The following is a 15,288-nucleotide window of genomic DNA, read 5'->3' as shown; positions in this document are numbered from 1 at the left end:
CTGTGCAAACTAAGAAGTTCTCTGTAATGAAAATGTCCATACTTCCAAGATTTTGTTCCTCTACTTCTGATGCTAATGCAAGTCCCCGCTGCAAAACAAGCACTCGGCCCTATTCTGATCTCCAGGGGGAGAGGTAGGTAGGGGTGGGTGAGTGTGTGTGTGGAAATGGAATGGATGGGAGGGAGAAGCATTAATAAAAGTTGAACAAACAATACATGCTTGTACAACACCTAGTTCAACCAAGTTCATCCAATATGTCATCAATTCCACTTCACTGCCACCAGCAGTGGACAGATGCTACTGATGACACCTAATATCCACGGAAGCAAATCTAGAAGCACTGCACAATGAGAAAACTTTTTCTTCTGCCAGTTTCCCTTCAGAGGTCCTTATTGTGTTCCATATCGAGATAAAAAACGGTTACTTACCTTTGTAACTGTTGTTCTTCGAGATGTGTTGCTCATATCCATTCCATGTAGGTGTGTGCGCGCGCCGCGTGCACGTTCGTCGGAAGACTTTTACCCTAGCAACTCAGTGGGTCGGCTGGGCGCCCCCTGGAGTGGCGCCACCATGGCGCCGGATATATACACCAGCCGACCCACCCACTCCTCAGTTCCTTCTTGCCGGCTACTCCGACAGTGGGGAAGGAGGGTGGGTTTGGAATGGATATGAGCAACACATCTCGAAGAACAACAGTTACAAAGGTAAGTAACCGTTTTTTCTTCTTCGAGTGATTGCTCATATCCATTCCATGTAGGTGATTCCCAAGCCTTACGTAAGCGGTGGGGTCGGAGTGAGATGTTGCAGAATGCAAACTGCTGAGCCAAAGGCTGCATCATCTCTGGACAGTTAGACCAAAGAGGCAAAGGTCCGGATAGAGGACCAGGTAGTAGCATGACATAGCCCCTGGAAGGGTATGTGAGTCGGAAAGGCAGCAGAAGAAGCCTGAGCCTTGGTGAAATGAGCAGTAAGGTGGCTCGACGGAACATGGGCCAAGTCACAGGAGGTGCAAATGCATGACGTCACCCAAGATGGAAAGCTCTGGGAGGAGACAGGTAGGCCCTTTATGCGGTCTGCCAATACAACGAAGAGTTGGGGGCGTACAAAAAGGCTTGTCCGCTCGACATAAAAAGCGAGCGCCCTACGGACGTCTAGGGAGGGCAAATGTGCTCCCGTCGCGATGAATGGGGCTTCGGAAAGAAGACCAGAAGGAAGATATCCCTGATGATATGAAAGGTCAACAGCACCTTAGGGAGGAAGGCCGGACGTGGTCACAACAGCCCCTTGTCCTTACGCAACATAGTGCACCGTGGGTCCACTGTGAGAGCCCGAAGCTCGGAGACTTGTCCAGCCGATGCAAAGGCTACAAGGAAAAAGCTGTCCCTCAGGACAGGTATCTGAGTGAGCATGTTGTCAGTGGTTTGAATGGAGCAGGCATAAGTCTGCTTATAACCAGGTTGAAGACCCAGGAGTTGGTGGGGCGGCGAACCCGGGGGCATAAATGCCCCAAGCCCTTGAGGAACCTAGAAACCACAGCGTGTGAGAATATGAAGCGGCCACTCTCCCTTGGGAGGAAGGTAGAGACGGCTGCCAAGCGCACCCTTAATGATGAACTGCACCAGGCACTGCTGTTTGAAGATCATAGGCAATCCCAGAGGAAATAGATCGGAACCTCTGTGGGGGAAACATTGTGTTTCGTAGCAGCAAGAGAAAGACTGCCAGTTGGGCAGATACGTTAACCGAGTGGAAGGCTTCCTACCACCCAGGAGAATCCTGTAGAACCGAGGCAGAACAATGTAACTCGGCTCGGTTTAGGCCCCAGCAGGCATGCGGCGATGTGCAGGGATTGCAGGTCTAGGTGGTAAAGTTTGCCGTGATCCAGCGTTATGAGGTCTGGGCAAAGAGGCAGGGGAATCGGTTGGCTACCGACAGGTCTAGCAACATGGTGTACCAGTGCTGCCTGGACCACGCTGGAGCGATCATGATCAGATGCGCTCTGTCCCTGCGGAGTGTTAGCAGGACCTTGCGAACCAGCGGGAGCGGTGGGAAAGTGGACGGCAGACGGCTCGTCCACGGCATCAGAAAAGCAGCCAAGATTGAGCCCGGGGAGAGGCCTTGGCATGAGCAGAACTTCTCTCTCATTCCGTTTCCGCGAGAGTGAAGTTCCGGAAACGTAATGGATAACATCCGGAGGAATCAACCACTTGAGAGACAGGAAGGATCTGCTGAGGCGATCTGCCCAAGTGTTCCGGACCCTTAGGAGAAAGGACGCTACCAGGTCCGTCAATTGAGCTGTGCAGGAGTCTCGGAGCTGGATAGCTCCCTGCAAAGAGAGGAGGACCGTGCTCCTCCGTGCTTGTTTATGTAACGGGTGTCCGTTGTGTTGTCTGTGAACACCGAGACACAAAAGCCTTGTAGGCGCTGCTGAAGCGCCTGGTACACAAGGCAGACTGCTCTCCACTCCCGGACATTGATGTGCACGGGCAGCTGTTGAGCCAACCAAAGGTCTGGAGTGGGAAACTGACCCAAGTGAGCACCCCAGCGAAGAGATGGGGGCGTCCATCATGAGGGACACCGAGGGTGAGGTGGATGGAACAGCACTCCTGCACACATCAGGGAGGGCGTCGACCCCCAGTCGAGGGAGCCTAGGATGCTCGGGAGGATCGAGGCGACCATGACCATGCTGTCTCTGGCCGGGTGGTACACTGAGGTGAGTCACGATTAAAATGTACGGAGGCAAAGCCTAGCATGCTCGGTTACGCACGTGCAGGCAGCCATGTGGCCCAGAAAACCTAGGCACGTTCAAGCCAAAGTTACCGGGAAGGTCCGTAGACCTTGTACAATGGTTACCATCGCGTGAAACCAAGGCGTAGGTAAGCAGGCTGTGCGATACTGAAGTCCAGGGTGGCCGCAGTTAAGTCTATTCCCTGAGTGGGAATCAGGGTAGATTTCGCTATATGGATCATCAGACCTAAACGCAGGAATAGGACCTCGTCGACGCCCACACGAGTGGTAACTTGGGCCCCGGTGGCCCCCGGAATGAACCAATCGTCCAGATAGGGAGAACGTGTATCCGACGGTGGCGGAGAGGGCGACTACAGCCAGACACCGTGAATACACAGGGGGCTGTATAGAGGCCGACCGGGAGGACTGTAAACTGGAAATGACGGTTGGCCACAAACCGGAGGTACCTTCTGTGCGGAGGATAAATGGCCACGTGAAAATATGCGCCCTTCATATTGAGGGCGGCATACCAGTCTCCGGGATCCAAGGATGGGATGACGGTCCCCGTGGATACCATGCGGAACTCCAGGTATATCATACTTGTTGAGCTTCCGCAGGTCTAGGATAGGTCTGAGACCTCCCTTCACCTTGGGGATCAGGAACTAGTGGGGCTAGAACCTTTTGTCCCTTTTGTCTGTGGAACCTCCTCTATAGCTCCGATGGTGAGGAGCGCCCGCGCCTCTTGCAAGAGGAATTGCTCGTGAGAGGGGTCCCTAAGAGGGACGAGGAGGAATAGGTTTTGCTTGATTGGTGGTTGGGAGGACCCTGATTTTTGGCCCCTTAAGGGTCCTGACCAACGCCTACGACTGCCTCAGCGTCGCCTGCTGGCAAAGCCCTGTCGTTGTCTAGGCGCAGGGTAAGGGCGGTGAGGCTGGCGGAAAGGTCGGCAGTGAGTCATTGGCATGTACATGCCGAGAGGGAGTGCATAGTGACCTCGCTGTCCTTTGGGCCTTGCAGCCTAGGGTCAGTTTTGAGAACAGGCCTTTGTCATTGAAGGACAAGTCCTGTATAGTGTGCAGCAGCTGCTAGGGAAGGCTCGATAACTGGAGTCATGAAATGCACCTCGTGGCAACACCCGAGGCCAGAGTCGTGGCTGTGGAGTCTGCTACATCCAACAAGATGTGGAGGGAAGCTCTCGCCACTTTCGGCCCTTTTCCCAGGAGGGCATCAAACTCTTGACGGGAGATCTGAGAAACCGACTCTGTAAATTCTTCCACCACCGCCCATAGTAACGGCTAAGCAGGGCTTGCTGGTTTGCAACGCGAAGTTGCAAGGCGCCTGCCGAGTACATCTTATGGCCCAGGAGGTCCATTCGCCTAGCCCCCTTGGACATAGGGGCTGGTACCTGTAGGCCATGGCGTTGCGTCTCATTGACGGACTAGATGACAAGGGAGCATGGGGAAAGACGTACATATAGGTGCCCGTCGCCCCTGGAGGATACCATGCACATGCATTCGACTCCCACGCTCACGGTCGGGATAGTGGCCACTTGTATATTCATAGTGAATGCCACCCATCTCGGGAGGTCCTGATGGGCCCCCAGGCCGATTAGGGGAGGGCCCAAGGAGTACGCTTCTGCCACCGCCTCATCTGGGGAGGAGGGAGAAGAAAGGCCGGGGACAAGTGGACCTGTGTGGGCTCACGCTCCTGGACGACCTCCTGATCCGGTGGGATGTGGGAATCCGGTGGCAGAACCAGACTTCCTCCCTACCGGTCGGAGGGGGACGGCTAACTGTCGCCCCTGGTACCCAGTGCTCTGACGGAACAGAGCGTGATGGGATCACAGGTAGGCCTTTGGCCTGATGGCACGCCCAAGATGTACAGGGCAGCCACTGATGGGGGTCAGGGTCCTGGCCTGGGGCACCCGGAAGACTCTGGTGCGCACATCCGAATAGATGGCTATGGAGAAGTTAAAGCCCTGGGCAGAGTCTCCGTCTCCAGCTCATGGCGCTCGACACGGCACCGGGGATCAGTACCGTGAGGCCTACCGGTACCGGGAGCGAGAATGGGACCTGTGACCGGAGCAGTGCCAGGAGGCTGACCGAGATCTCGAGGCTCGACGCCGGGAGCGGCTACGGGAATCCAGTGCCCGGAGCGATGCCGGGAGATGGATCGGCACCGAGTGTACCAGGTCGGGAACGGGACGCTGATCAGTGCCGCGGGTACGACCGGTACCGATATGGGGAATGGTGCCAGGACCGTGAACGGTGCCGGCACCTGGCTCGGCAACAGGACCGAGAAGATCTGCAGGACCGCGATCGTGAACGGTGCCGCTCTGTGGTGCCGACGCAGGGTGGCCTGAGCAAGACAGGCTCGTCGATAGACAATATAACCCGCACCGGCGGTGCCGGGGGTTGAAGCAGCGCAGGCTGTGTCATCGCCATCCACTCCGTCGCTGTGGAAATGTTTCCGGCGTGGAGGGAATAGTGAGCTCAACCACGGCTCGCACCGGGGAGCGTTCAGGCGCTGGACTGAACGGCTCTTGCGTGGCCGGAGTCGACAGTGCTGATATTGTCGGTGCCGCGGCAGGTATCAGAACCGGGCAGACCGACTAGTACAGCGCTCGGCTGCGGAGCAGGCGGCTCTGACGCAGCTGAAGAGCGAGCTCAACTGCGGCTCGTACCGGGGAGCGTGTCGGTACCGGACTCAACGGCTCTTGCATGGCCGGAGTGGACGGTGCCGATACTGTCGGTGCCGCAGCAGGTATAGGTGCCGGGCAGTGCGACTTAGTAGAGCGCTCGGCTGCGGAGCAGGCGGCTCCGACGCAGCTTAATAACAGGCTCGACCACGGTTCGTACCGGGGAGCTTTCCAGCACCGGACTCGACGGCTCTTGCATGGCCGGAGTTAACGGTGTGGATATTGTCGGTGCCGCGGCAGACATCGGTGCCGGGCGATCCCACTTAACATAGCGCTCGGGCTGCGGAGCAGGTGGCTCGGACGCAGCAGGAGTCCTGAGCCTCTTCATCCACCAGGAGAGAGATGCGTGCTGAGCAGACGTCGGTGCCAGCGACGGGAGGCCTTGGCGGTACCGGCGATCCGGTGCCGAGGGAGTGCTTCTTGAAGACTGACCAGCGCTTGGTGCCGAGAGCGGAGGAGCAAGAGCTGCCTCCGTCAGGAGCTGCTTGAGACGAAAGTCCCGCTCCCCTTTGTTCTCGGATTAAAGGCCTCACAAATACGGCACTTATCTGTGAGGTGAGATTCCTCGAGGCACTTCGGAGAGGATCTCTTGTCGGCATCGGCTTGTGGCCAGCCGAGCATTATAAAACCCTGTGGACCGGGCATCGGGCCCGGCACCGGGTGAGGGGAAGGGGATAAACCCCGAACCCCTGTGAAATAAATACTAAAAACAAATAAAGTTAACTACAACTATAAAATCTGAACTATATACGATACTTAACGAGAGAAACTACGAGTAGCTAGGGAAGTGGAGGTCAGCTAAAGCCGCGCTCCACTGTTCCAACGACCGACACGGGCAGTAAGAAGGAACTGAGGAGTGGGTGGGTCGGCTGGTGTATATATCCGGCGCCATGGTGGCGCCACTCCAGGGGGCGCCCAGCCGACCCACTGAGTTGCTAGGGTAAAAGTCTTCCGACGAACGTGCACGCGGTGCGCGCACACCTACATGGAATGGATATGAGCAATCACTCGAAGAACAACATGGGTAGAGCTAAAACAAGATTCCAGCATCACACCAGCCAAGACAACATGAAATATTAACAGCTTTACTGGCAACAGCCATTGTATCAGAAGATGTTTAAAACTAGACAAGAGTCATAAGGCCTTTGATTCATTGTGTATCCAATTAGAAGATACAGATTAAATCCTACTGTGTCAGGATTGCCAGTTGTAAATGCTAGTGACGAAGTGTGGGTGGGAGACTAGATCAAGCCAGCAAAAAAAAAAAAAAAAAAAAAAAAAAAAAGAATAGACTGCAGACAGAAACAAAAAAGATTAAAGTCTGTACACATTTTCTGTAACTGACAATTCAAACTTTCATTAAAAGATCTGACAAACAATCCTTGGGAAAAGCAGAATTCTGACTTGTATACATGAAGACAGAAAATGGATTTCAGCTTCAGAAGAAATGCTAAAAAAAAATCTGCCACATGTTATAAATAGTACAGGAAATAAGGATATTCACGTTAGTGGACCAAGTCCATTAACTTAAAGATTGAAGCAATCTTCATAACCCTCTCTCAAGGTGATTCCCCACTCTGGCACTTCGAGTGCAGAAGGTGGGGTTCCACAAGGATTTTAAAAATTAATACTGGCCACTCCAGGCTTGTATTAAACTCCCAAAGTTACAACTTTTCTCTGACCTTGGGTGGGTAGATGCTGCCACCCCCCAAGTGCAAAAATCCCTTTGAGAAGAGGTGCACTTGGGAATTCCTTGCTGTGGGGTACCCTCAAGCCCTTTCACCCCCACTCCAGGGAAAAGCTGAGCAAGAAAACAAAGGAAATCAGCTGTTGCCACCAGCTAATTAAACAACAACATGTACACAAACCTCTTAGGGACACACAAATCCAGTCTTGTTCTTTAAAAAGGTAAAAAAAAAAATTAAAAACAAAAAGAAGGAAAATACATCTGGAATTTAGGCTTTTTGCTGGGTTTTAAAAAAACAATTACAAGGATTAAGCATCAAGATAGCTTCTTGAGGTCCAGTTTAAAGGTTACAAGCAAAACAAAAGCACCTGGGGTTAGCACAGAGGAGTCCACAAGCCATAAAGAAATAAAAGATAAACCTAATTGCATCTTCCTAGACATTTCCTGATCTACTTACATATCTGGATTTTTAAATAAGTAGTTTCTAGGTATGATCAGATGATTTTCATACCTGGCCCAAAGCTTTTTATGCATAGTTTCAGCCCTGCTCTGCTCTCCAGGAGAACACAGACAGACAAAGGGGAAGTTTTTTTCCAATTTTAAAAAGTTCTAGCCTTCCCATTGGCTCTTTTGGTCAGGTGACCACTCCCTTCCTTTTACCTGTGGACTTTTTTAACCCTTTACAGGTAAAGCAAGTAGAGAACAGCTACTAACAGGGATTTTATAGCTAACTGGCTGGCTGGGTGTCGATAAAAGGGAGCTGCCCTCCCTCCCTTTCATTTATCACAACCTCTATATATGGTCTAGCAACATTTTGAACAATTATTATATATTCAAGCTTCTCGGTCAAAAAGTACGACAGGGAGCTCAACCAGTATTGAGTATGATGCACTAGGGCTCATTTAAACACATGGATCAAAGCCACTCCTGGTATAGCTCCACTGAAATCAGACTTATTACTTTTTAGAGATGTAAACAAGTTTTTAGTAAAAAGCCAAGTCCATAGTAAAAGATATGTGGCCTAAACGTTAGAACAGGGGACTGGGAGTTAGGATTCCTGGATTCTATTAATAAATAGTACTGATTTACTATGTGACCTTGGTCAAATTGCTTAAAGTCCACATGAATTTCCTCTTTTGTACAAGGTTAGCTCTTACTGAACTCAATATTGTCTTGAGCCCTCAAGGTTCCTAGCTTAAGCAAATAAAAATCTGTTGGCCAGGTGCGAGAAACTGGCTGAGCTGGCACATAATCAATTTCTTGAACTACCAAAGTAACTACAGCCTCCACCTCCCCACCGCCATTAAGACAATGGGTTGGAAAGGATGAGTTTTCAGGGCGACATGTCCACCACACAAATACTTCAGTCATTACAAACAGTAAGGTAGAAGCAGAAGCAATATATAGGATCACTGAAAGGTTAACACTGGTATTTTCTCTGTTTTGCTTTTGGGATGTTTTTTAATTTCCCTTCAAAACTTTGACTAAGCTCACAAGTTTATAATGAACAATCTTCGCATTACATCAACAAATTCACCCACTAACCTCAAAAATGTAAACAAAGGAACAAAGGGACGTTTTGGCAATCTTGGATATTTTGTATCAAGAATGAGGATATATCAGAGGACACAGAACCTTGTAGATCTGCAAACTTACCTTCTTCTGAAGAACGTTGACCTTGCGTTCTTTCACATCCAGCATGTCCTTGAGATCATGTATTTCTCCTGCTTGAGTCCCTTTCTCCTCGGCTATCTCCTGGATCTGCTTTGTCTTCTTATTCAGCATGGTCTCTTTTTCCTCCAGACGTAATCGTAGTGCATCCACCTGAGTTTACACATGCAGAAACAAGACTTGGTTAGACAGGAAAGGAAAGAGTTATTAGACAAGGCATACACCACTTCCACAAGAAAATGAGTGGTGGCAAACCCCAGATAGATTCTGGTAACTAATCTCCCATTAAGACTGTGAAATCCAACAGCTTCAGCAAAGACTGTTACTATTCAAGAACGATTTATCAAACTAAGAGTACTTGGAGACCTGATGCCTATATAAACATCAATATTTAATAGGACTGTCATTAATTGCACTGTTAATAATAGGATACCATTTGTTTAAATATTTGGGGATGTTTTCTATATTTTCAAATATATTAATTTCAATTACAACAGAATACAAAGTGTACAGTGCTCACTTTATATTTATTTCTGAATACAAATATTTGCACTGTAAAAAAAATCTTATTTTTCAATTCACCTATTACAAATACTGTAGTGCAATCTCTATTATGAAAGTTGAACTTACATATGTAGAATTATGTACAAAAAACCCCCCTGCATTCAAAAATAAAACAATGTAAAACTTTAGAGCCTACAAGCCTACTCAGTCCTACTTCTTGTTCAGCCAATTGCTAAGACAAACAAGTTTGTTTACATTTACGGGAGATAATGCTGACTGCTTCTTGTTTTGAATGTCACCTGAAAGTGAGAACAGACATTTGTATGGCACTGTTGAAGCCGGCATTGCAGATAGTTACGTGCCAGAAGCACTAAAGATTCATATGTCCCTTCATGCTTCAACCACCATTCCAGAGGACATGCATCCATGCTGATGATGGATTCTTCTCGATAACGATCAAAAGCAGAGTGGACTGTCGCATGTTCATTTTGATCATCTGAGTCAGATGCCACCAGCAGAAAGGACAGTTACCTGTTCCATAACTGGCATTCTTCAAGATGTGTTGCTCATGTCTATTCCACAGTAGGTGTGCTTGCTCACCATGTGCACCAGTGCCGGAAGTTTTTCCCTTAGCAGTACCCGTACTGGGGGAGCACCACAGTGACCTCTGGAGTGGTGCTTGTATATTGTGCTATAAGGGGGGCCGCACGCTCCCCCGACCCTCAGTTCCTTCTTGCTAGACAACTCCAACAGTGAGGAAGGGGGGCGGGGTGTGGAATAGACATGAGCAACACATCTCGAAGAACGCAAGTTACGGAACAGGTAACTGTCCTTTCTTCTTTGAGTGATTGCTCATGTGTATTCCACAGTAGGTGATTCCAAGCTATACCTGTTGGAGGTGGGTAGGAGTTCACGATAGCCCAGACACAGTACCGCCCTACCGAAACCGGCATCATCCCTAGATTGGGAGACGATCGCATAATGCGAAGTGAACGTGTGAACTGAGGCCCAAGTGGCCACCCTACAAATGTCTTGGATAGGGACATGGGCTACGTAGGCAGCTGATGAGGCCTGAGCCCTTGTTGAGTGCACCCTAACAATTGGTGGCGGGGGAACCCCTGCCAGATCATAGCACGTGTGTATACATGAGGTAATCCAGCGGGAAAGACACTGGGTGGAGATAGATTGCCCCTTCACCTGCTCAGCTGAGGCAACAAAAAGCTGCAAGGATTTCCGGAACTGTTTGGTCCGATCCAGGTAATAGGCCAGTGCTCTACGTACATCAAGCGGGTGGAGGCGGTGTTCCTTACTGGAGGAATGGGGCTTAGGACAGAGCATGGGGAGAAAGATGCTCTGATCCATATGGAAGGCATATCCACCTTCAGGAGGAACGCTGGGTGTGGGCGAAGCTGGACTTTATCCCTGTGGAAGACCGTATAGGGAGGTTCCAAGGTCAAGGCCCTGAGTTCCGAGACATGGCGGGCCAATGTGATTGCCACAAGAAAGGCTACCTTCCATGAGAGGTGAGACCAGGAACACATGGCCAGGGGTTCAAAGGGAGGACCCATGAGTCGGGACAAAACCAGGTTCAGGTCCCATTGCGGTACAGGGGGTCTTGCGTACGGGAATGAGTGGTCAAGGCCCCTAAGGAAACGGGAGGTCACAGAGTGGGAGAAGACCGAGTGCCCTTGCACCAGTGGGTGGAAGGCCGATATAGCCACCAGGTGTACCTGACGGAGGCGGGTGCCAGTCCTTGGGTCCTAAGAGAGAGGAGGTAGTCCAGGATAAGCTGGAGAGGCGCGGAGGAAGGGGAGACTCCCCGCTTACTCACCCACTTGGAGAACCTGGACCACTTCGCCATGTACGTCCGGCATGTGGATGGTTTCTTACTTTCCAGGAGGACCCGCCTTACCTGCTCCGAACATTTGCCCTCCTCCTCACCTAGCCACGGAGCAACCACGCTGTCAGGTGGAGCGCGGCTAGGTTGGGATGGAGGAGGTGGCCCCCATCCTGGGAGAGGAGGTCCGGGCGAAGTGGCAGCATCCTCGGGGGGGCAGGAGGGTGGCGCCAAGAGGCGAAGGAGGGTCCCATACCAGTGTTGGCGGGCCCACGCTGGGGCTATGAGGATGACTTTCGCTTTGTCTGCTTTTACTTTCTGCAAGACTTTGTCGATGAGGGGGAACGGCGGGAAGGAGCTGGCCCAACCAATGCAGGAGGAATGCATCGGAGATTGCACCCTTCCCCACTCCTCCCCTGGAGCAGAACTGGGGGCAACGCCGGTTCTGGCGGGTTGCAAAGAGGTCGATCTGGGGAACTCCCCACTCTCGGAAGAGCCGGTGAGTGACCTCCGAGTGAAGCGACCACTCATACTGGGGGGACAAAACCCTGCTGAGGCAATCCGCTTGCGTATTGCGGTTGCCCAGGAGGTGTACGGCCATCAGGGAGATATCGTGGGCTATACAGAACTCCCATAGGCTCAGGGCTTCCTGGCAGAGGGCTAGGGAGCGAGTTCCGCCTTGCCTGTTGATGTAGTACATGGCGGTGGTGTTGTCCGTGAGGACCCTGACCACCTGAGCTCTTTGACATTTATGTGAAGGGACAAGTCTGGAATCAACCACGTCCCCTGAGTTTGCACGTTCCCTGTGTGGGCTCCCCAACCCAGATCTGACGCATCGGTCACCTGGTCCATAGATGGGTTGACATCCTGAAAGAGAACCCCTTGCAGCATGTTGCTTGGGTAAGACCACCATTTAAGGGAAGCCAGTATTGGGGACGGAACCATAAGAACCTTGTCTAGCCCGTCCCGGGCCTGGGAGAATTGGGAGGCTAGCCAGAGTTGGAGGGGCCTCATTCGGAGCCTGGCATGGCAGACCACATATGTACATGCCGCCATGTGCCCTAGAATTTGAAGGCATACCCTTGCCATTGTCGCCGGGAAAGCCGTGACGGAGGCGATGAGATCTCTTAAGGCCTCGATCCTGTCCGGGGGAGAGAGGCTGTGGCCCTCGAGGAGTCCAGCAGCACCCCAATGAACTACGGTTGATTTGGTCTCGTTCACCACTAGGCCAAGACCAGTGCATGTTGACAGGAGCAGCTTCACGTTGGTCTTTACCTCAGAACAAGAGTCTCCCTTGAGAAGCCAGTCGTCCAGGTATGGGAAAATCTGTACCCCCCTCCCGCCTGAGGTAGACCGCTATCACAGCCATACACTTCATGAAAACCCTGAGTGCCGTGGATAGGCCAAATGGGAGGACTGCAAACTGGTAGTGGGTCCATCCCCACTAGGCGGCATAGAGGGTCCTCGAGACTCCCATCCAGGTGGTGACCGGGACAGTCTGGTCAGCGTCGAGGGAGGGCGTGAGCTGCCGGACGACCAGTCGCTGCGTGCCGAACAGTGTGGGGACCGGTCCTCGGAGCAGGAACTGCGACCCGCAGGAGAGGTTTGATGGGCCCCCAATGGGGGTTAGCCCCGGCATTGGGGACACATCACCAATTGTGCGCCTGGAACCGGGAGTCTCAATGTCTTTCGTGGCCTGCATCACCTCTGGCACCGACGGTATCCGTACCGGTGGAGATGTGTGCGCAGACGGTGCTGGGCTACTCCGCTCAACACAAGTCGGAGGCCTTGAGCCCGGGGAAGGGACCGTGGGCTGCCAACACAGGTCCAGCCTCTCTTCTTTCTTTGTCTTGGCGCCGCTGCGAGGTAAGGCCCTTTCCCTGCTTCTTGGAGGGGGAACGGTGCTGGCCAGTAGAGTGTGCCTCGCTATGTACCAACGGAGCGGCAGCAGGAGCCGAGTCCACCCGGCGCGCCAGAGTTGGGGCCAACGCCGATTTCATCAAGAGAGTACAGAGTCTAATGGCTCTCTCCTTCTTTGTCCGTGGCTTGAATGACCTGCAGATCTTACAACGTTTGCTGATGTGAGTCTCACCCAAACAATGGAGACACTCAGCATGCGGGTCACTCCTAGGCATAGAACGGCGACATGAGTTGCATGACTTGAAGCCTGGGGCACGGGCCATGCCCCGAGCCCACTCTAACAACTGAAGTAACAATTCCATGAATGGTACCACTAAGGACGAGTAGAAAGGCTGCAGCAGAGCTGGAGCACAAAGTTCCGACTACCTTCACTGGTGGCAAGAAGGAACTGAGGGTGGGGTGAGCCATGGTCCCCCTTATAGCACGATATACAGGTGCCACGCCAGGGGTCGCCACGATGCTTCCCCAGTACGGGTACTGCTAAGGGAAAAACTTCCAGCACCAGTGCATGTGGCAAGCACGCACACCTACTGTGGAATACACACGAGCAATCACTCAAAGAAGGTTGATTTTCTTTTTTTGGTGGTTTGGGTTCTGCAGTTTCCGCATCACAGTGTTGCTCTTCTAAGACTTCTGAAAGCATGCTCCACACCTCCCACCTGTCAGATTTTGGACAGCACTTCAGATTCTTAAACCTTGTGTCGAGTGCTGTAGCTATCTTTAGAAATCTCTCTTTGGTACCTTCTTTGTGTTTTGTCAAATTTGCTGTGAAAGTGTTCTTAAACAAACATGTGCTGGGTCATCATCCGAGACTGCTATAACATGAAATATATGGTAGAATGCAGGTAAAACAAACAGGAGACATACAGGTCTCCCCTCAAGGCGTTCAGTCACAAATTTAATTCACACATTTTTTTTTTTTTTTTTTTACGAGCATCATCAGCATGGAAGCATGTGCTCTGGAATGGTAGCTGAAGCATGAAGGGGCATACGAATGCTTAGCATATCTGGCACCTAAATACCTTGCAATGCTGGCTACAAAAGTGCCATGCGAACGCCTGTTCTCCCTTTCAGGTGACATTGTAAATAAGAAGTAGGCAGCATTATCTCCCGTAAATGTAAACAAACTTGTTGGTCTTAGCATTTGGCTGAACAAGTAGGACTGAGCGGGCTTGTAGGCTCCAAAGTTTTAGAATTTGAGTGCAGTATGTAACAAAAAACAAAACTACATTTGTAAGTTACACTTCCACGATAAAGAGATTGCATTACAGTACTTGTATGAGGTGAACTGAAAAATACTATTTCTTCTATCGTTTTTACAGTGCAAATATTTGTAATAAAAAATAATATAAAGTAAGCAGTGTACACTTTGTATTCTGTGTAGTAATAGAAATCAATATATTTGAAAATGTAGAAAAATATCCAAAAATATTTAATAAATTTCATTTGATATTCTATTGTTTAAAAGTGTGATGAATCGTGATTAATTTAAGTTAACTGCATGAGTTAACTGTGATTAATTGACAGCCTTAATATTTAAATATCAAAACATAACCACAAATCTTAACCCCACATGGCATGTGGTTATTGGCTTTTATATGTATACCCTGAGATATTCACTTAAAATACCTGATCTATATCTCTGTAAGTCATAAAACCATAGCTTAAGCAATATTTTGTTCAAGGTAGGGAAAAATAAATGACTGAAAATTTAAATTTCTGAAGTTCTATTAAATTTGAATATACTAGAATATCTACTGCTTGCCTAAAAAGAAACTAAAAAACCCAGTTCTTACAAAACCAAAAAGTTAAAAAATAAATGAGAATGGCAGAAGACAGGATTTTCCATTGTAGATCAGGACAGTTGTTTTTCACTGGTCACTGATGGTGGCCATTACCAAATACTTCAGAACAGCAGCAACAATTTTATCCCTCCAATGAGATATACCATTGTGCAATGCAACACTGTACATGGGGATCATTTTGCCCTATAATATGAGATTTGACACAATCTGCGGTATGTGACTCTCTTCAGTAAATCCACAGGTTGACTGTGTAATAAGTAATATATACATTTCTTTTTTAACACATCTTTTAGACATATCTCTTCTACACTTACCAGACATTCATCTGACATCATAATCTTATATTAGTATTTCAGAATTTTCCCACCATGTAGATGCCATTATTATGTTTTCTTCTTGGTAGTGGAGGTTCTCACAATTTTAAGAAAATTTTCCCCCATTT

The 15,288-nt window shown here is 50.0% G+C and overlaps 1 protein-coding gene across 8 annotated transcripts in view; it reads right to left on the bottom strand.

Annotated features, from left to right (window-relative positions):
- Positions 1 to 15,288, bottom strand: part of ERC1 (ELKS/RAB6-interacting/CAST family member 1) — a 578,436-nt gene that overhangs the window by 400,361 nt on the left and 162,787 nt on the right. For all 8 annotated transcript variants that reach the window (XM_044991188.1, XM_044991177.1, XM_044991167.1 and 5 more), the window contains one exon: positions 8,766 to 8,933. In XM_044991188.1, the coding sequence (XP_044847123.1) occupies positions 8,766 to 8,933 (168 nt within the window). The remainder of the gene's footprint in view (positions 1 to 8,765; positions 8,934 to 15,288) is intronic.

This window comes from Mauremys mutica, chromosome 1 (assembly GCF_020497125.1).
Source record: "Mauremys mutica isolate MM-2020 ecotype Southern chromosome 1, ASM2049712v1, whole genome shotgun sequence".
Lineage (NCBI taxonomy): Eukaryota > Metazoa > Chordata > Testudines > Geoemydidae > Mauremys > Mauremys mutica.
This window is presented reverse-complemented; position numbering and strand designations above follow the sequence as displayed.